At 47.6% G+C, this 22010-nt stretch overlaps 1 protein-coding gene across 1 annotated transcript in view; it reads left to right on the top strand.

Moving 5' to 3' along the window:
• Positions 1-22010, top strand: part of TRPM8 (transient receptor potential cation channel subfamily M member 8) — an 82658-nt gene that overhangs the window by 24322 nt on the left and 36326 nt on the right. The window contains exons 12-19 of the mRNA XM_021074741.1: positions 1457-1559; positions 2673-2791; positions 6660-6950; positions 8511-8606; positions 10101-10230; positions 11910-12055; positions 15037-15149; positions 15686-15902. Of these exons, the coding sequence (XP_020930400.1) occupies positions 1457-1559; positions 2673-2791; positions 6660-6950; positions 8511-8606; positions 10101-10230; positions 11910-12055; positions 15037-15149; positions 15686-15902 (1215 nt within the window). The remainder of the gene's footprint in view (positions 1-1456; positions 1560-2672; positions 2792-6659; positions 6951-8510; positions 8607-10100; positions 10231-11909; positions 12056-15036; positions 15150-15685; positions 15903-22010) is intronic.

Raw genomic sequence — 22010 nt, forward strand, 5'->3', positions numbered from 1 at the left:
ATTATTTGTAGGTGATTTATAATACTGTGTTAGTGTCTGGTGTACAGTGTATTCTTTTTCAGACTCTTTTCCATTATAGGTTATTACAAGGTATTGAATATAGTTCCCTGTGCCGTACAGTGGGTCCTTGTTTGGAGAATTCCTGATTCACAGTGATGTGCACCTGTTGTCTAGATAATCCTGATTGTTTTATGATGGTGATATGCATCTGTTAAGCCCATACCCTAATCTATCCCTTCTGCCTTTCCCCTTTGGGAACCATAAATTTGTTTTGTGTCTATGAGTCTGTTTCTGTTTGTAAATAAGTTTATTTGTATCATATTTTAGATTCCATAGGTAGGTAACATCATATTTGTCTTTTTCTGGCTTACTTCATCTAGTAGGATTATCTCTGGGTCCATCCGTGTTGCTGCATGTTATTTTATTCTTTTTTATGACTGCGTAGTATACAGTCCATTATATACATATATTACTACATCTTCTTTATCCATTCATCTTTCAATGGACATTTAGTTTGTTGCCATATCTTGGCTATTGTGAATAGGGCTTCTGTGAACCTGGCGGTGCATGCATGGTCCAAGGTCTAGATTTCCAAGGTCTGGTCTGGTCCTATATCCAGAGTCCATACGTCCAGGGTCTGCTCTGGTCCTAGATGCAGGGTCCCTTCTTAGTCCACCATCATCACCTTTCATGAAGGCTTCCCTCTTCCCCCAGCTGAGACCCTCTGTAGTTCTAGATCCTCATCGCAAATGTTGCAAAGAAAGCCCACCTTGAACTCCGTCTAACCATAGCCAGACTTGCTTCCTCCTCTAGAAGGAACTCTTCCTCTCCAAGCTCCCACCAAGCTCACCAACACCTGAAACCTTGAAATCAGGGGCTCCGCCTCTTCCCCAGCACTTAATCTTTAAAAAGGCTTTAAAAATTAACCATTAAAGAAAGATCACCAAAGATATAGCAAATTCCTCATCTCTTTATTCAGTCGCCAAGTTGTCTTTGAACTTTTCCTTCCTATAGTCTAAGCCCTGAAGACCACACTTGGATAATTTCTGTGGTTTTCTGTTGTCTTTTTCTCATGTATTCATTCATTCAACAATTGAGTGCCTACCATGTCTCTCTCTCTCATACACACACACACACACACACACACACTCACCCCTAGTCAGCGAGTCTCTTAGCATTTTGATAGGGACTTTTTGATAGGCATGCCCTTGTAGAATTCACACTTTATCCTCATTGTCAAGGACTTGCTATTCCAATTTAGAAATTAGATGCTATGGGTACAGGTGCTGTAGGGGAGTGGAACACTGTTCAAAAGGCACCTAAGGATGATGAGGGAGGCCCCTGTAGATGGGCTGAAAAAAAGTAGAATGAGAGATTCCTCCCCGACAGAGAGGAGTTTATCCTCCTTATGACTGAAATCAGTTGGCTGACCACTCTGCTCTTTAAATCTTGCCAGCTCAAAGAAATTCTCGAAAGTTCCCACCTGTTAACAGTTATCAAGATCGAAGAAGCTGGGGATGAAATAGTGAGCAATGCAATCTCTTATGCGTTGTACAAAGGTGAGTAAAAATAGCTCCCCTAGAAGTGTGAACTTTGTGTTGCTTTCTGTGGCTTTTAATGGCTCGCGTTTATTTTTTTCAACAGCTTTGCTGAAATATGATCTTGCACTTAATTTTGATGATTATAGATTGGAAGTTAGAAGAGCATCTTTTGACCTGCTGAGTTAAATCTCTTTGGTTGTATGTATTTAACAGAACAAGAATTTCTGTGTCATTAAAATACTGGTTCAGTATAATTGTAGTGCTCTCCAAAGAGCTGTGTCCAGTAGTGGTTTAAAATCTTTATCTGATTCTCAGATGCCTTTGAGAATGTGGTACAAGCTATGGACCTTCATCTTAGGATTCCACCTATGTGTACACACACACACACACACACTGCACCCATATGCATTCAGTTTCAGGGGCTTATACATCTCCTAAAGCTTATGAATGAACCACAGTTTTGAGATCCTCATCTGTGAACTTTGCTGTCTTAGAATCCCATCAAGGTGGAGTTATCTGAAGTAAATAGATCCTCGGCAAAGACCATGTGGATTGAGCCACCTGGTGAATATATGGAAGGCATGCAGTGTAGGGCAAGGCACCTCAGAAGTGCAATTTAAGCATCAACTGTTTCTTAGAAACACTCTTATTGTGCTGGTCAGAAATTTAGTTGTGGGGCAATTTATTAAAATTGGATGACAGCTGTAGAGATATGTAGATACAGAAAATATTAGTTCTGGGATACAAGTGGAACACTGTTATAATGTATCTCATGATTTCATAGGTTTAGATATAGGGTAAGTCAGACATGGTCCTAGAAATGTAACACTATGGAATCTGAATCTACAGAAAAATATCAACATACCATGATTCCACACTGTTAGAATATGAAATGGAAAGATGGTATCACCTGCATCTATCCTCGTCATATAGCTGGGGACATACAGAGTATAGATAAGAATGAGTGAAAATAAACTGTCAGTGAGATGACAGTTCTGAGTGTCTGATTCTAAGAGAACATGCTTAGCATCTCCTTGGATGAATGGCTCTGATAATTGGCCCTGCGGAATGGCTCTGACTCTCTTATTTCTGGGCGTTTGGTGAGCTAATCTTCTTCCTGTCCTCTTACAGCCTTTAGCACCAATGAACAAGATAAGGATAACTGGAATGGGCAGCTGAAGCTCCTGCTGGAATGGAACCAGCTGGACCTAGCCAATGATGAGATTTTCACCAATGACCGCCGATGGGAGGTAAATGAGAAGCCCTCCTGGGTTATTCCAGTGGCGAGTCTGGTCCATTTCTGAGAAGGTGTTTATTGCTGAGTATTGTAAAGGATTACTCCGTGCTGATCCATCAGTATTGCCAAGCCTTACTTTCCTCATCTGTAGTTTGGGATAGTAACCTTGACTTAGTATGTTGGATGTGAAGAGATGATAAAAATATATACACTGAGTAAAGTAACATCCAGAGTTCATAGTTCTCGAGCCTTGATGTGAAAGATGATTCTTCATCTGGGTGGAGAGATGTAAATTTCCTTCTGGAAGCTGCTGGACAGAGTATGGGGGGGAAATGTGCAGGATGATTGGCAGGGGTTTATCAGAAGTAGCTCAACTAAAAATCAAGACAGTGGAACTCATTGCACCCTGCCCATCTTTCTTGCCAAGGTCTAATAAGAGAATTGTCAACAGTGAGACACATATGCAAAAAATAGAACAAGTTGATTGAATATATACAATGAATAGCTTATAGCTAGAAAATCAGAACTCCCCCAGGCAAATGAGCACCTCAATATGGAAGTGTATGTCCAAAAAAAAATCTGTATTTTTTTTCCAGTAGACTGACTTTTCTTACTTAGAATTTGCTGAGAATCATAGGACTGTGCTTTTCAGCAGTGTGCTCTGTTGCAGCTAAAGTGAAACCAGCCTTAGGAGCTCTGTGTTGTAGGAATAATTACACACCATCACACTTGGATCTACAAAGAGGGGGTTTCTTTGTTTTCAGCTCTCCCGAATTAAGTCATTAGTGGGCAGTGAAAATTTAATTTTATGTGTGTATAAAATTTTATGAAAATGCATGTATTTCATAACCCTCATCCTTTATAGTCAGGTTCAGAAAACATTTTTAGGCTTATCATTGTATAATCAAAGAATTATACTAACATATGATCAATTTTAATAATAGAATACAAATAAAGCCCATGGCTTATGGGTTTTAAATTATTCATTCCTATAGCAAACATTATCTTTATTTGTTTTTTGCAGTATAATGAACCCTATCTCATGTTGCAAGGCTTTAGTTAGTCAAAGGAAAGCAGAATTGTAAGTAGATCTGGTTAATTGATTCATAAATGAATCCCTGTGTGTGAAATGGTCTATTTAAGTGAGGTCAGATGGTACACATAAACATAAACTCAGGCACATATTGAATGGTACATTTAATTTTATTAACTCGGCTAAAGACAATTAAGGGTCAAGGACATAATGGTTAAGAGTTTGGACTCTGAAGCCAGCTCATCTCCATGACTTAACCTCTGCAAGTTGCTTAACCTTTCTAGGCTTCAATTTCCTTGTAAGTGGTAAGTTGAAGCCAGCTCATACTGGTTTTACCAGGAGCTGACTGCTACATTTTTAGGGCTTTTAGAGTTGGTTGTTAAATACTAGTCATTAAAAATCAAATAATATACACTTAGACCTAAATATATTTTATTAAAAAGAAAGATAATAAATAATAAAGCTCATATCTTTCTCATGATTTTACTACATTTACTGTGGCCTACACCCTGGAGGGTATGTCTATTGTATCCGCCTGGTGGAAACACTATATCTGCTACCCCCTGTCTCAGCCCATTTGTGTAATTAGTGTTTTCACACTGGTAGCTGAAAACTGACCATGCTAGGAGCATTTACACCATAGGAATGGGCAAGTACTACAAATCAGGGCTTATTATTTTCTTCCAGAGAGTTGGTTGTTGAGTATTTACCAGCACACCCCTGCTTATATGAAAATGGTGGTAATAGTAGTGCTACCTCATTGGATTGTTTTGATGATTGCATGGATAATGTTTCTAAAGTACTTAGAACATTGGCATATATTAAGCCCTAGAATAAATTGTTGTTTAAAAGTAAATGAGAATCTTTGGAATAATGGTAATGGTTGTGTAACTTTTTACAGCACACAAAACTTTCACGGTGCTGTTTCACTTGGCTTTTATGCCAACCACCGCAGGGATTGTGTCATCTTGCTGGTTAATAACCCAGGGCTCCATGCGTACCACAGGAGGGGCATGACTGATTTTTTTCTTTCTTTATTAGGGCTGTACCTGTAGCATATGAAAGTTTCCAGGCTAGGGGTTGAATCAGAGCTGCAGCTGCTGGCCTATGCTACAGCAATGCAAGATCTCAGCCACATCTGTGACCTATACCACAGCTCATGGCAAAGCTGGATCCTTAACCCATTGAGCGAGGCCAGGAATCGAATCCGCATCCACATGGATCCTGGTTGGGTTCCTTACTGCTGAGCCACAAAGGGAACTTCCATGAGTGATGGTATTTTGAGGGCATGCTCTGAACTTGAATCTCTGAAGATGTCTTGACCCATGTTATTTCATCCCCACAAGCACCTGTTTTACAGAAGAGCAAACTGAGATTCAGAGATGCAACCTTGTTTGAGGTGGCACATAAGGTAATGGTAGGACCAAGGTTTGAAAACAAAGATAGCAAAGCCTTTCTCTTCTCCCTGTGCCACTGGTTCTCAAAGGGTGGTCCTTGGACCGGTGACAGCACAGACATAACCTGGGAACTTATTAGCAGTGCAAATGATCAGGACAGCTACCTCTTCCCATCCCTGTCCTACCTGGAGCCACGGTGTGGGACTCAAGGGACCCTTGGCAGTTCCCTCTGCAGGCAGCGTGTGGTCCCCATGGGACCAGCATTAGACAGAAACAGAAGCTGCTCGTGCTGCCCTTGGCAGGGGATATTCTCCTGAAGCAGGGGTCAGACAAGTAGAGTGAGGAGAATGACCTGGGTGGACAGCAATGAGGCATGTTGGGGCTTGTGGCTGCAGCACCCAGGCCTTGGGAGCCCCTGCCCCTTGTCTCCAACTGCTGGTTCTCTGTGTTGTCACATCTTCTGGTGTTTACTCATAAACTTGGACTTTAATGCTGCAAATGTGGATTTTTATGAACCATTTAATTTTTTAATGCTGGTAGCTGAATCGAATTGTAAGAAATACTGTGAAGGACCATCTGAATGTTTCTGAGGGCTGGTGTGGTTTATGGAACACTGGTTTGTGTCTAAAGTACACATTAATTGTCTTTATTCAGATTCTTAATAAGTGCCTATAGGATAAGGTTTATTAGGAGCTCAGAGATAAAGATAAATCATAACCAAGTGTAATTGTCAAGTCTTCCAATGACTCATGGTTATGTAACATGACCAAGCACTTGCCTCATGGTGTGTGGTGGGCAGCAGGGCAACCACATGGCACAGAGGGGAGATTGTGGCTTGGTAGTTGGCTCACAATTGGTGTCCACTGTAGACTTGGGAGAAATGGTGTGAGCTGTACAGCTAGCCCTCTACCGCCTCATGGAGTAAGTGCTTCCTCTTTGCTGGACATTGGAATACATTCTTTTTTTTTTAAATGTACATTTAAATTTTTTATTATTATTGATTTACAATATCATGTTAATTTCTGCTGTACAGCATAGTACCCTGGCCATACACACACACACACATTCTTTTTCTTATGCAAACTCCCACCATCTTCTATCCCAAGAGATGGGACATATTTCCCTGTGATAAATTCTTCATCAATATCATCCCTACATGGGTGCACTCATCTCCACTTTACACTCGCAAGAGACCAGTTCTCATGAACCCTCACATCTGGCTGATTTCAAAGATTCCACCACACTGCTTCCCCCGTCTTGATATCTGAGCTATGGTCCAATGTTATGTGACAATTGAAAAGGGACATTGTATCCCCCAAGCAGAATTGAAAGAGCCGTCGGAGATACTGTTACTTTATGGTTGACAATGCCATGTGGCTGAGAATGAAAGTGCCTTGTGTTGCCTTGATCAGACTTGGGGTGTGAGGTCTCTCTCTGCCCTTTCTCCTCAGTCGGCTGACCTTCAGGAAGTCATGTTTACGGCACTCATCAAGGACAGACCCAAATTCGTCCGCCTCTTTCTGGAGAATGGCTTGAACCTGCGCAAGTTCCTCACCAACGACGTCCTGACCGAGCTCTTCTCCAACCACTTCAGCACCCTGGTGTATCGGAACCTGCAGATCGCCAAGAACTCCTACAATGACGCCCTCCTCACGTTCGTGTGGAAACTGGTGGCTAACTTCCGAAGAGGCTTCCGGAAGGAAGACAGGAACAGCAGGGACGAGCTAGACATAGAACTTCATGTATGTACCGGCACGGTTGTCTGCCTGAATTATTCGATCTCTGTAGTCTTCCTACAAAAAGATCCACCTCCATCTTTCCTACTCCCTACCTCATCGCCATAATTAGTTAACATGTTGGCGTTGTTCATTTCTTCTGCTGCCTTTATTTAAGCGGTCAAGTCCTAGACAGATGACAAGTGGTGCTTTTTCTTGCTTTATTATGTGTGCTATGTTTCAACCTAGTGGTTGCAGGGTTTCTTAATTGCAAAGCTTGGTGTGACACGCCTTCTGATGGCATCTAACAGGGAAGAGGGACAAGTGAATGACCGCCTGCTCAGGTCTTAGCTTTTTGGACATGATCTGGCTAAAATAGGTCTCTGCTACCCATGCAAGGGACTGGAGAACTGCCAAGTTTTCTTTTGTGCGTAACAGGCGTAGTGAATATTTCCAAAGGGATAACCCAGGTTTCCCTTTGAGAGGATGTTGTGGATGGACCACCTGTTTTCTCTCAGGATTTCCTCTTTTAAGTACAGGCAGGCCCCATTTCCAGTTGCCAACACCTGCAGTTCTTTGCTGAAGGTTTGCTTTGGTCAGAGCCCAGTGACTGCCAGAAGGTGGTGTATCAGTTCCCCAGCAACCTCCCGGCTCAGAGGAGAGAATTCTCCTAGGGTTGCCTAGTGGGATGAATCTCTAGTTACCAACCATGACACCGTGTTCATAATGTCCTCTTTATTGGTTCTTTCTTTCCAATCTCGTTTCCTCAGTCTCTTAGAGGTTTTCCTGGAATGACTTTTCAAGTAAACTATTTGTCTCAAATTCTTGATTACTTCTGGGGAAACTCAAACTAGGCTGTTACCTTTTATAGTTCTAGAATTTTAATATATGTGTGTTGCAGAAATCTAAATGAGCTAGGTGTTTGAAGGAATTGGAGGTGTTTAGAAAGCTTCTGTGTGATGCTATTTAAGTCAAAACTCTCCACAGTATCCCTAACTGTGCCAGAAACATGTTGGATCTTGGTTAAACCTGTAGGGAAGATTAAAAGGAATAAGTTGTTTTCTATCTGAAACGGTTCCCTTGGACACTCTGGGAGGCTGAGCAGGAGCTGGGGTTCTAATTGGTGTATGAGGAATTGAAACCTTGAATAGCACTCCAAAGATATAACTGCAATGTTACGTTGTGATAATTGAACGCAAGCTGTAGGAAAGTTGGAATTTAGTCTGAACGATTTTCCTGGATGAGAAAGAGAAGGAATTGCTTTCTCTTCAGCTTGTCAGAAGTCATTCAGATTTCAAATTGCTGTCAGCACAGGGTTTTCACCCTTTATACCTTTCCATCTACTTTTATGTTGTCTTTTATGATAGATCAAAGATTCTGGGTCAAATTATACCACCTGGTGAGCTGTGGAGATGAAATTCACATCACGGGTCTGTTAAACAGGATTCAGACACCCAGTTACGGGGCTCTCCAAACACAGGATGCTCTTCTAGGGCAGCCTGGCCCCATTTTCATTCTTCTACTGGTGTGTCTGGTAAGGTGGTGCTCTACCTGCGTGTGCTGACCCCATGCTCTAACCCCTCCCAGGACGTGTCTCCTATCACCCGGCACCCTCTGCAAGCTCTCTTCATCTGGGCCATTCTTCAGAACAAGAAGGAACTTTCCAAAGTCATTTGGGAGCAGGTAAATGTCCAAGTCCACGGCACATGTCTGCTTTGTCGTGGTTGTTCTCACCCTCTCAAACGCAGTGTCTCATCTAAAACATCATTGTAATGGGATAGTTGAAGTCAGTGGATATGCCCGTTGCCATGTGAACAGGGGTGTGTTTGGGAGGGAAGGTCCCCAGAAAGTTCTGGGCTTGGTGGTCAGTCCAGTAGGTGCCTGCTTCTTGGGTGTGTGTGGACATGTGATTGTGTTCCAAGTAGATGAGGTTTATCAGTTTAATTTAAAATTAATTTCTAGCTTTATTGCATTATGGACAGGAGGGAGGGCCTGTAAAAATTATGCTTTGGGAGAGGATTGAGTTTTTTATTTGTGATTCTGCACATCATGATTTTTAGAAATGATGGAGCAACAGTTGGAAAGAAGCTCCATTCTCCCCTTTCAGAGCAGACAGCTGGGCACCGAGTATCGACTCACATACGCAGTCTCGCTGATGACATTGTCAGGTCTTGACGCCCTTGGTCACTTTTCCCCTCTGAGCTGGTGCAGCACGATGGTGGGTAGTCAGGCCTTCCACTGTCACTTCGATCTGTGAGCTTCTCCTGTGTTTATCTTTTTTTTTTTTTTTCTCTTTAGGGCTGTGCCTATGGCACATGGACGTTCCCAGGCTAGGGGCTAAATTGGAGCTACAGCTGTCGGCCTACACCACAGCCACAGCAATGCAGGATCCAACTTGTGTCTTCAACCTCCACCACAGCTCACAGCAATACCAGATCCTTGACCCATTGAACGAGGCGGGGGATCGAACCTGCATCCTCATGGACACTAAGTCAGGTTCTTAACCTGCTGAGCCGCAGCAGGACCACCTGTGTATCATTTTTTTTTTTTTGGAGCTGGAATTTTGTAAAATTGATATATAGTTGGTGTATAGCATAAGTCACAGCTGTATAATATAGTGATTCACAATTCTTAGAAGTCCTATTCCATTGACAGTTATTATTATAAAATGTCAGCTGCATTCCCTGTGTTGTACCATATATCCTTGGAGCTTCTCTATTTTATACATAGTAGTTTGTGTCTCTTTTTGTTTCATTTTTTTGAAGCTTTATTGACTTATGTCCGGTTCACAATGTTGCGATAATTTCTGCTGTACCAGCGATTCAGTTGTACATTACTCCTATCCATTCTTTTCCCACATAGATGATCCCATCTGGGTAGAGTTCCCTGTGCTCTCCAGCAGGTCCCCGTTGGTCACTCACTCCATATACCCCAGGATGCACACACCGGTTCCAATCCTGCATTTTTCTTGATATTTCCTCTTTGTTATGCTCATTCCATGTTGAGGATCGTGCGTAAATCTAGGATCCAGATTCTTGGTGCCCATTGCAGATTTTACTAGAAATCATAATGAACCATTCAGAGGTGCATCTCTCCCTGCTATTGCCACGACTTTGTCCTTGTCTAACTGACCACAAGGGATTATGAATTAACCCTGACACGTCATTCCTCTGAAAGACCAGGGGCTGTACTCTGGCAGCGTTGGGTGCCAGCAAGCTTCTGAAGACTCTGGCCAAGGTGAAGAATGACATTAATGCTGCTGGGGAGTCAGAGGAGCTGGCAAACGAGTACGAGACCCGCGCGGTGGGTAAGTCTCCGGGGACGGGACCCGCAGGCAGCACAGGTATGCCAGGCGGCCTTGACGGATTTGTCCAAGAAGGCAAGTGGGAAAACGTGGGCTCTCCCAGCCCACAACTGCCCAGGGCCATGCCCAGCCCAGGTCGAGGTAACTCCACACCCCAGGGAGCTTTGGGGCGTTTTGTTCGGGGGGGTACTCATGGAAACTGTCATAGGTGTGAGGTTTTACCTGCCTCGCAAGGTAACAAGTCAGCCTGCCAGTTTCCTATGCATGCAGTGATGGGAGACCCCAGACCCCTGGGTCAGGGACACAGATGGTTTCTCACTGATGGCAGAGGCAACAGCCAGACAGCATCTTGGGTTGTTCCCGTATCTCGGTTCCCCATGGGGTGATGTGAATAAAGACTAGTGTGGGTGGTCCCCAGCTCCCCAAACTTAGGAGACACGGAACTTCTATCAGGCGACAGGTGAGCTGTCCAGCTCCCCTCCAGGCACGATTTCTCATCACCTGGTTGGAAAACGGCAGAGCCAGGTGTGTCCTCTGTTTGCTGTTCACCTGTCCTTGAATAAAGCTTGTCAGGGTCCCTGCTCAGAGGCCCCAGACTATACGGGGATGTGAGAAATCCAGGACCAGTTACCTCCCAACAACAGAGAATCTTAGGCCAACTTGATTTTTTATTTTTTTTCTATTTGGGAGTTTTAAGTTTGCAGTGTGGCACTTTGCAAAATGCATGCATATTTGTCTGTTGCCTTATCTAATGAAGACATACTTGTGAGTTTAGCTTCTCTGTGTTGGAAAATAGGTGTTCAACTATTTCTCTTATGAGATTAAAAGTTTGAGAATATTATGTTCATTTCTGGTGGACTTTAGGCGATTTCTCCTAATATTTTGACTTGAATTTCCTCTGAGGCTCTGCATTCCACTGTTTTTGTTGTAAGGTCTCAAAATGTAAAGCGCACCCTCAAGGCAATAGGCTGGTGTTTCTTATTCCATCATTTTGGGGTGTTTTTTGGCACTGTGCCTTTTATGCAATGAACCTTCCCCAAGAAAGCACAGAAGGTTAAATGAGATGGAGGGGGCTGCTCTGTGAAGGGGAGGGAGAGTGTATGGATCCCCTCCCCAGGAGCTGAGCCCCCCCCAAGAGGGGGCTCCCCGTGTTCACTGCAGCTCAGTTCATGGGCATTTCTAGACACCTGCTTCTAGGAGGCGCTGTGCTGGGTATGGGGCACCTGAAGCAGGTCTCTTTGTTCAGTAGAGAAGCACGTTGTGTTGGCATTTGCTCTGCCTTTTATTTTATTTTATTTTTTGCTCTTCAGGACCGCACGTGTGGCATATGGATGTTCCCAGGCTAGGGGTTGAATCAGAGCTACAGCTGCCAGCCTGCACCTCAGCCACAGCAATGTGGGATCCAAGCTGAGCCTGTTACATACATCGAAGCTCACGGCAATGCCGGATCCCTGACCCACTTATCAAGGCCAGGGATCGGACCTGCATCCTCACAGATACTAGTCAGATTCATTTCCACTGCACCACAGTGGCAACTCCCACTCTGCCTTTTATAACTTAGGATGCTCACAGCCAGGCTTTTCTGGAAGTCAGGGCTTGGTTGGGGGGCGGAGGCGGGCAAGTTCTGTTTGCTGGGCAGCCCTGCCTCCTGCTGCCCTCTCTCTGCTGCTCATGTCACTTAGAGCTGTTCACCGAGTGTTACAGCAGTGATGAGGACTTGGCCGAACAACTCCTGGTCTATTCCTGTGAAGCCTGGGGCGGAAGCAACTGTTTGGAGCTGGCGGTGGAGGCAACGGACCAGCATTTCATCGCCCAGCCCGGGGTCCAGGTAAACACACACAGTCACCAAACATCACGCCCAGAAATGGGCCTTTTACATCGGATGCTGTTAGCAGCATCCAAAAATGAATACTGAGAACAAATCTTCTCCTCCAATTTCAAGGCCACAGCAGGAGAAGATGGGTGATATCAAAAGATGTCAGAGGTCCTTGTCTCAGGAGATGCTGCAAGAGAGAGCTTGAGTTTCCACAAAGCAAACGGCACAGACCATGATTATGAGCTGGGCCTGCTGTATCTCTAACTAGTTTGTAGGGATGGGGCAGATGACACAAGCTCTCTGAACCTCTGTTTTCTCATCTGTAAAATGGGCATACGAGGGGAGGAAGGAAGGGTTGCAGTGAGGACTCAGTGAGATAACCTGTGAACAGTGGTGCCAGCCCTTTATGACTGGGCTGTCACTGTCACTGTTACTGTTACAGCTATTATTCGTAGGAATGGCAGCAGAGAAACTAGTATGAAGTGGGTTCCGCCAGTGTAGACGTTTTCTGCCTTGGGATTCAATTTTATGCCTGGGGCCTCAGGTTTCAGAGGGGAGATTTTCTATCCACCACCCCAGCTGGAGGGCCTGGTGGAAGGGAAGGGAGGCGGGGGAGCTGTATGGACTAACACCCCCCTTACACAGGCAGCCACGCTGTGTCTTCTCAGCACACATGGTGGTGGACAGTTGACATCATCCTATTTTACTGAAAGAGAGGAAGGAGAGAACTTTGGAGCTCAGAGCGGTTCTGGAATGTTCCCCAGCTTGCTGCGAGCAAGTAGCGGTGCTAGAATTTGATCCCATGATGACCGATTGTCTGCTCGATGGACTTTCCGTCATTCTGTGCAGCAGTAACGAGCACCGTGTTTATAAAACACCCGCTTGCTAGGGCCGCTAAGTGGCCTCAAGGTCCTGTGTGACAAAGATGATGCAGGAGTCTTGCTGTTGCTCCTTTCCAGCCTCTGCACCAAAGCGGGCTGGGGGTCGCTGGCCTTGGGGTGGGGGGTGCCTGGGAGACGGCCTGGCTGCCGAGGCCGCCGCTCTCTGCTCTCATGGTCTTAGGCCCCCAACCCCTTCCTGATGGTGTCCCAGAGCTTCGTGCCCTGGGGAGGCTGACTTGTGCTTCTGTCCTCGTTCACCAAGCCCAAGGGTTTCAACCAGATGCCAGTTCACTGACGTTCGTGGAAAATCTCACTGCCAGGCCCATGGGACCAGAGGGTGTGGTTGTTGTGGGCAGGGTACCATGGAGGGGTCAGATGTCGCCAGTGACCCTAGAACCAGAGCTAGTGGGGACCTTTCTGTGTCCAGGGGCCTCGTGGTACCACTTGGCGGTGGCCCAGGCAGGGTCAGGACGTTGAGGTAGGCTGGATCCTACTTGTCTATGTGCCCCGCAGAAGAAGACCCCAAACAAGGATCTGACTGCAAGTATTTTGTTCTGGGCGTGAGTCCAGCAGGCGCCTGAGGGGAGTGGAGGCCGTGAGTCAGGGAGGAGACGGGGAGGAGGGATTTGCGGGTGCGCTAAGGAGGGAGTTGCCCCTGCGCTCACCTCCTGAGGCTTCCGGGAGCTGCATGGCGCCTGCCCTGTGTTGCCCTTCTGGGCACGAGGAAGCTGGCCTTTCGCACCAACTGCAGCTTGTTGCTCCTGGGGGCTGCCCCTCTCGGGCCAAGTTCAGTTGGGGCCACAGCAGCCCCTGCAGGGCATGGCGGGGGGCAGGGGAAGCTGTCCTCTCCTGGAGGGAAGCGTGGGGTGCGGGTGTGTGTGGGGGTCCTAGCCCCACTGCCAGTGCTGGGGAGGCCTCAGGTCCCCAGTCTGCCACAGACACATTGGTCCCTTCTGATAGACAGGCTCTTTTTTTTTTCCTTTGTTTTTTTAGGGCCACACCTGCAGCATATGGAAGTTCCCAGGCTAGGGGTTGAATTGGAGCTGCAGGTGAGGCCTACACCACAGCCACAGCAACATAGGATCAGAGCCACATCTGGGACCTATACCACAGCTCATGGCATTGCTGGATCCTTAACCCACTGATTGAGGCCAGGGATTGAACCTGCGTCCTCATGGATACTAGTCGAGTTCCTTTCCACTGAGCCACAAGGAGAACTCTGACACGCTCTTTTCTGAGAGCTGTGTGGCCCCTCTCTGTGGCTCTGCTCTCCCCTCTGTGTTGACCTAAACTCAACCTGAGTTGGGAGCTCCTGTCGTGGCTCAGTGGTAACAAACCTGACTAGCATCCGTGAGGTTGCAGGTTTGATCCCTGGCCTCGCTCAGTGGGTTAAGGATCCGGTGTTGCCGTGAGCTATGGTGGAGGTCACAGACGTGGCTCAGATCCCACATTGCTGTGGCTATAGTGTAGGCCAGCAGCTGTAGCTCTGATTTGATCCCTAGCCTGGGAACTTCTGTATGCCATAGGTGTGGCCGTAAAAAGACAAAAATAAAGTAAAGTCGACCTGAGTTGACTAATTCACACCTTGTTGGGATACACCTGGTCTATCTTTCAGGGGTTGATAAGGTCGAGGAAAAGCTTTTCCGTGCATTTCAGCCGGAGTTGGTGTTGAGACGCCAGTGGTCTGTCCCTTCCCGACTTCCTTTTAGTTTCCTGACGAGTGTCACCTGTCTCCCTGCGGAAATGAACCCTTCGGGACCTGCAGATAGCACTGGACGCGCATGCGAATGTGTGAATCTTTCAACAACTACAAGGACACTTGTTTAAACTTATATAATAAGCATTAGAGTTGGTTAACTTTCGTAGGCTTAGTGAATTTGGATTCACGCGACCTCTAAAGTTTGTTTAGGAAGGGACTGAAAATAGAACAGAATTTTAAATGGTTTAATCATAGCGCCTCAGAATCCAGGTCACTAATAGGAAAAGATAAGGACCTCAGCGCAGAGGGTTATGTGTTTGCGGGGGGTTGGAGGGCTGGGAAGAACAGTTGCACACCACCTGGCGTGTCATTACATTAATAAGGACCTATGTCCTTGTCTCTGTTTCCTGTAGAATTTTCTTTCCAAGCAGTGGTATGGAGAGATTTCCCGAGACACCAAGAACTGGAAAATTATCCTGTGTCTGTTCATTATACCCTTGGTTGGCTGTGGCTTTGTGTCATTTAGGTATGAAACTCAGGCACAAAAGCACTTTGTACCTGTGTACATGCATCCATGTGTGTGAGTGTGTGTGTGTACATGCATCTGTGTGTGTGCATGTGTACATAATGCAGCTTTGTGTGTACATGTGTGTGTGTACATGCATCTGTGTGTGTGCATAATGCAGCTTTGTATGTACATGTGTGCGTGTGTGTGTGTACATAATGCAGCTTTGTGTGTACACATGTGCATATGAGCGTGTGTGCTCGTGTGTAAAGGATTGTAAGGCCTAGAGCTTACGACGCTCACCCTAGTCTGGGGTCTCCTCTGGTTTTCCTGGGGTTTGATTTCCGACAGGTGGAGGTGGGGTCCTGTGTTCAGTATCCGAGGCAGGATCTGGGTTTGGCAACCACGACGTGCCAAGGCCGAATTTGGCTGGGTCCCTCCCGGAGCGCCGTTGGCCGCCGCCCCTCCCCGGCCCAGCTGTGGGCGTGTATCCCCCTGTGTGCGGGAGGAGGGGGACCCTGACCCTGACCGTGACGCGCTGTCATCCCCCGGTCCAGGAAGAAGCCCCTGGACAAGCGCAGGCAGCTCTTGTGGTCCTACGTGGCCTTCTTCACGTCCCCGTTCGTGGTCTTCTCCTGGAACGTGGTCTTCTACATCGCCTTCCTCCTGCTCTTCGCCTACGTGCTGCTCATGGACTTCCACTCGGTGCCGCACCCCCCGGAGCTGGTGCTCTACGCGCTGGTCTTCGTCCTGTTCTGTGATGAAGTGAGACAGGTAGGACAGCCCCCCGCCCCCGTGGGGTGCCTCCCCCTTTCCCAATGCCGGGGGGAGCAGAATTGCTCCTGAACTTCCCAAGTCATTATTCCCCCCAAATAAATGTGCCTGTTAGGGGGCAGCCCATGAACGTGAAGACGCTCTTCCGTGAGATCGCTTCGCACCAAGCTCACGCTCTGCTCTCTGATTAATGGTCATTCATGGAGGTGAATTGCTCAGGGGGAGGGATGCTTTCAAAGAGTGGGTTGCCCTGCGTGGCTGTGGCTGTGGTGTAGGCTGGCAGCTGCAGTTCCAGTTCGACCCCAAGCCTGGGAAGTTCCATGTGTTGCAGGCATGGCTCTAAAGAAAAAAAAAAAAAAAAAAAAAAAAAAGAGGAGGTTGACTTTGGAGGGTAAACCCTCTCCCAGCAGGATGAGTGTCAGGGCAGCAGCAGGGCTTTCTGGCTAAGACCATCTTAAGGCCCAGTGTGTCAGATGGACAGTGGTGGAAATTTTGGTAAGTCCCTGTGGATTTTAGGGAGTTCGTGTCAATTATGCATGGTGCTTTTCTGAAGTTTCTTGGGAGCCCTGCTTGGCATCTTCTTCTCACCCTTAAGTCCAAAACTTTAGCCTGAGCCTGGCATATAGCAGGTGCTTAGTACTGTTGAATAAATAAATGTGGCTGGGGAAGACTGGTGCTGTCCCTAAATCCTCATGAAAATTATCCCAGAAATCCTTCCAAAATAGTCGTTTACAAAATGTTTGAGAACTACTGTTGTTGTCACTCATATTCCTTCTGATCCCAAATCCAAAAACCTATCCGGTCAACAAGTATACCCTAGGTGCTTCCAGTTTATAAGGTACTATGCCAAGGGCTACAAGATATTTGAAAGAGCAAAGAATGCTGTTCTTGACCTTACCGAATCACTGCCTAGAATAGAAATCCTAAATTGGTTTTGATCATCATGCCCACTCTAATAGATGTTTATTTTATTTTATTGGCGGCTCCCAGGAGCCCTGGAAAGATTCTGAGGCTCTTTTTGCAGGAGGAGAGTGTCTTAACCCATTAGTGGTATTGGCCTTGGGCACGAGAGGTTCCAGGAGTCCTTGCATCAGTGCCCTGGATCTGCCTTCACTTACCTAGTAGATGGAGGTACAGTGTAGGCTGGAGATGAGGTGCAGGTGGAATTATGTTGAGCAAGGCAAGATTATCAGGCTTTCTGTCCACCAGCAACTCTTCCCCAGGACGAGGTGTTGCTGACATGCAAGGGGTTTCTATGGTTCCTATGACTTCACATCAGCCTTGTGAATGTTCCAGGCATTGGCTCAGGAGGTCACAGTCATGGCCACCCAGCTGGGTGGCGTCACAACACAAGTTCATGGTTCTGCGATCAGGTTGTGGGCAAGGTTGGTTCCTTCTGAGAATGGGAGGGAGAATCTGTCTCGGGCTCCTCCCCAACTTCTGGGGATGTGCTGGCTATCTTCGTCCATCCTCGGCCGTCGATGCCTTACGTGATCCCTGTCCTCACGCCCACACAGAGTTCTCCCTCTGTGCTTGTCTCTGTCCAAGTCCCTTGTCATAGACACTAATCATGTTGGTCCAGGGCCCATCCTGCTCCAGTAAGGACCTCACCTTAATTACATCTACCAGAACCCTACTTTCAAACGGGGTCATCTTCTTTGCTTTTTTTTTTTTTTTTTTTTTTTTTGCCTTTTTTAGGGCTGCACCCGTGGCATACGGAGGTTCCCAGGCTAGGGGTTGAGTCAGAGCTCTAGCTGCTGGCCTACACCACAGCCACAGCAACTCAGGATCTGAGCCCCGTCAGCTCATGACAACGCCAGATCTGTAACTCACTAAGGGAGGCCAGGGATTGAACCCACGTCCTCATGGATACTAGCGGGGCTCGTTACTGCTGAGCCACAACGGGAACTTCCAAACGGGGTCATATTCTGAGGTGCTGGGAGCAAGGCCTTCAGCGTATGAATTTGGAGGGGCATGGCTCAGCCCACAACCCTTCCAGGTAGCCTTTTTCTCAGCGGCTGTCTTTGGCCTTCTAGTTTTCTCTCTCCCTTTTGACTCACTTTGTATCATTAGCAAGGGTGTGAAAATATCCTGCTCGGGAGAAGTAGAGAAAGATGGGAGGAGAGTCAGTATTTAAAACGGGAATGGGCCCGGACCATTATGAGAAAGTTAACCAGGAGCCTTTAACCCAGGAACCTCCCGAGAGTTACACTGTCGTGGGAGCCGTGCCGCATGGGTCCCACGTGTTCCCTCCTGGACCAGTGGGGTCGGGTGCCGGGGCCCTGAGTCCCGCCTCCCATTGCTTCCCTCCAGGGCATGGCCGACCACCTTTCAAGGCACATCCAAGAGAAGAAGACAGTGTCCCCATGTTGGCTTTTGCAGAGGAAGAAGATGAAGGGGTGCAGTGGGAGGGCTTGTCTCGCTGCAGAGGGAAGGCAGGGAAAGAAGTCCTGAGCACAAATACGTGCAGGGAGAGAAGGAGAGCGAGAGGGAAAAAGCTGCAGGAACTGCAAATGGCATGGTAGTAACATACTTAACTCCTTGGATCTTCTGGTTCCCCATCTTTTTTTTTTTTTTTTTTTTCCCCTTTTTTGGCCACCCCGAAGCATATGGAGTTCCCAGGCCAGGAGTGAGATCTGAGCCGCAGCTGAGACCTGAGCCACAGCTGCTGCGACGCTGGATCCTTCCAGGTAGCCTTTTTCTCAGCGGCTGTCTTTGGCCTTCTAGTTTTCTCAACCCCCTGTGCTGGGCTGGGGACCGACCCCACGTCCTGGCGCTGCAGAGACACGGCCGATCCTGTCCCACCGCATTGGGAACTCCGGGTCCCCCATCCTTAAAGGGCATCTTTCCTACTGGAAGAGGTTCCTTTTTTTTTTTTTTTAGAGATGCTGACATATAGCACTGTGAGTTCAAGGTGTACCACAGAGTGAGAGCACACACATACTGCAGAACGATCATCATGTGACTTACTCCCAATAGAGGACAGGGTGTCCCACGCAGTGGCCTCACTCATCTCATCAGCATCAGCTCTGCTGGGAGTTCCAGCTCCTCACACAAATCCGCTCCTGCCCAGAATTGGGCAGCGTGGAAATGACTTAATTTGGATGTTTGTTTCTTTTTCATATTTGATCCTTGGGGACTAGCATGGGAGCTGGCATTATCTTTCTGGCCAAGTGTGTTATCTTTTTTTTTTTTTTTAATGAATTGATGAGGCAAGGGCTTTTTGATTCAGCTCCAGAGCTGTGCTGTGACTGAGAACAAGGGTGACGTGTGAGGCCACAGCTGGGCAGTGCCAAGGAACCTGGCAGGAAGGGGCCAGGTATCCCTCTGAGCAGGGGGTGCTGTTGATGGCTGCTCCTTGGAATGGTTGGAAAAAGGTAAAAAGTTCTTTTCCTGCTTCTGGCTCCCAACATTCCTCCCCCCGTCCCGTTCCTGACCCTGCCGCCCTGTGGCCCTTGTCCACATATCATTTGGATCCCCCAGGCATCTAAGGAAGAGGGAGGTCCAGAGAGAGAACCTATCCTGAGTTCCTCTGATGGGCAGAGCTTGGCCTGGATGGAAGATACAGGGAGAGGCATCCTGGCTTAAGCCAAGCACTTCATCCACGTACTCTTTCTTTCAACAACGATTTATCGAGCAGCCGTTAGGTGCCAGGCAGTGTTCTAGACTTGAGGATGCAGCAGTGACCCAAGTGGGAAGATATCTCTGTCTTCATGGACTTTGAGCCAGTTAGAGATGGTGGCAGGGTCATTTCTGGGCACCTTTGGCGGGGGGTGAGCATTGCGGGCAGCCCCAGATGAACATGTCTTGCATGGATGGAGGACAAGCGAGAGTAAAATTTGGAGTCTGTAAGTCACAAGCGTTTCCTACAAATCGAGTGTACATTGAACTGCTCGTGTCCTATTCGGGTCATGCAGGAAGGTGCCTTTTGTTTGGAGAGGGGCTCTGGGCAGGTGGAGTGTGGAGCACTGCTCGGGAGGGGCACAGAGCAGGGACAAGGAGTGGGAGTGGGCGGTGGGCACGAGGTTCCTGGTAGGCACATTAATGTGCTTCCCAGTTACTCCCCGGGCCCCACGTGATGTCCAGAGGGTCTGGCTGGGTCCCAGCTGTCCTCCCTTCATGGCGGTGGTGTTGGATGCTGATAAGGACATGCGGTTTTGTCCCAAGTGTTTCCTCTCTTCCTTTGTAAACATCATTTATTTATTATTTTTGTTATGGCTTCACCCGAGATGTGTGATAGTTCCCGGGCCAGGAATTGAATCGGAGCCACAGCTGCGACCTATGCCACAGCCTCAGCAGTGCTGGATCCTTCAACCCACTGCGCTGGGCTGGGCATCTAACCAGCACCTCCGCAGAGACCTGAGCCGTGGCTGTGGTTGGATTCTTAACCCGTTGTGCCACAGCGGGAACTCGTAAATGTGATTTTTGAATGGATAGTTTGCACCCAGAGATCCTGCGTATGAAGGTGGTGGTGAGGGAAGCTCCCGAGTGTGGGTCAGGTGGGGTCAAGGCTAGCTCTGCCAGGGGGGAGCAGCTCTATTGTGCCCCCACAGTGCACAAAACAGCCTCACAGATTCCTGTCATTACTGGAGGCTGACACTAGGGGTCGCTGTTTCCCTTCGGGTCTGCAGACTCGGGCCTTTTGGAATCATCCATGCGCTTGGATGCTTCACTCAGTTCTGCTGGCCTGGGACTGTCTTAATTAACCTAATCCACACTTGTTAGTGGAAAATCAAAACCGCACAGGATGTTACCTGTTTCGGATTGTGTCTGGGTCAGAGGCCTGCCCTGCAGTCTCTCCCTGTGTCCCCCTTGCCCAGGGGCAGAGGTTGCTCTGGGAATTGGAATTTTTTAACCAAGGCAATCAATAAGTGCAAACACAGTTGCTAAATAATGCTTAGGTCTGTTAAACAGACTGTGAATGTTTATTTAAAATGAGGTAAGTCTCACCGTCCCTTCTCGGAAGACACGTTCAGTCTTGAGGCCCTTGGATCCTCAAATCCAGAAATAAGTGGTCCTGATATTTTATGAGTATATCCCTGGCATTCAGAAAAGAGGCTGCTATTCCCCTTTTTTTTTCTTTTTAGGGCCACACCCGCAGCATATGGACCTTCCCAGGCCTAGGGTCAAATCGGAGCTGCAGTTGCCAGCCTCCACCACAGCCACAGCAACGTGAGACCTGAGCCACATCTGTGACCTACACTGTAGCTTGTGGCAATGCCGGATCCTTAAACCCCGAGCGAGGCCAGGGATCGAACCTGCATCCTCACAGAGACCGTGTCAGATTCTTAACCTGCTGAGCCACAAGAACTCCTGCTCTTCCTTTTTAAAGATGTTTTCTTACTGCAGCGGTGCCTCTGAGCCCAGAATTGATCTTTGTAGGGTTCCTCCCACCATGCAGCCCAAGGCTGAGGGGGCTGAGGCTCCCCCCTGTCCTGTGCCTACCTGCCTCAGACCAGCGATTCAGAGGGAAGCTGACTCAGGTAGAGCCTGTCCCCACCACCGTCACCTTGCGAATGGCTCTTGGAGGCGGCGATCAGTGTCACTGGGACCACCCAAATAGACCGTTAGGGATCCTGACTCGATTTCTGAGCTCAGGAGTGCAGCCCTCCCCCAGGGGAACACGGTCAAATCAGGCTGCTCACACGTGGGGGATGTTCATCCTTCCTTGGCGCTTGATTTCATAGCCCTCACCCATTTGTCCACTAAAGTTGCTATTTTCATTTATAAAATGGATGAAAAGAACTACTTTCTTGAGACACGGATGATGTTTCTTGAATTCCTTCCAAGCCTAGGACGGTGGGATCACTGTGGGGTCTGAAGAAGCAGGGTGATGCAGGAGAGAGGAAACCAAGCTTCAGAACCCCGGCCCCCCCACCAGCTTGACTTGGGGCAGGTTCCGTGGTTTTTGTTTTCTTAGGTCTTATCTATCTGCATATCATGTGGACCCGTGTAGGGACTGCATTTAGCAGAACTGAAAAGTTCCTCTGACGGAGTCGACTTTGCTGTCGTTTTCCTGCCTTGCGTGAGTCTGGTGGTTTCCTTACCTGAGCTCTCGGGGACCGTTGCTCTTACCTCCCCTCCTACCTGTCTCACTCTTCATTTTAA

The sequence above is a fragment of the Sus scrofa genome, chromosome 15, assembly GCF_000003025.6.
Source record: "Sus scrofa isolate TJ Tabasco breed Duroc chromosome 15, Sscrofa11.1, whole genome shotgun sequence".
Classification (NCBI taxonomy): Eukaryota; Metazoa; Chordata; class Mammalia; order Artiodactyla; family Suidae; genus Sus; species Sus scrofa.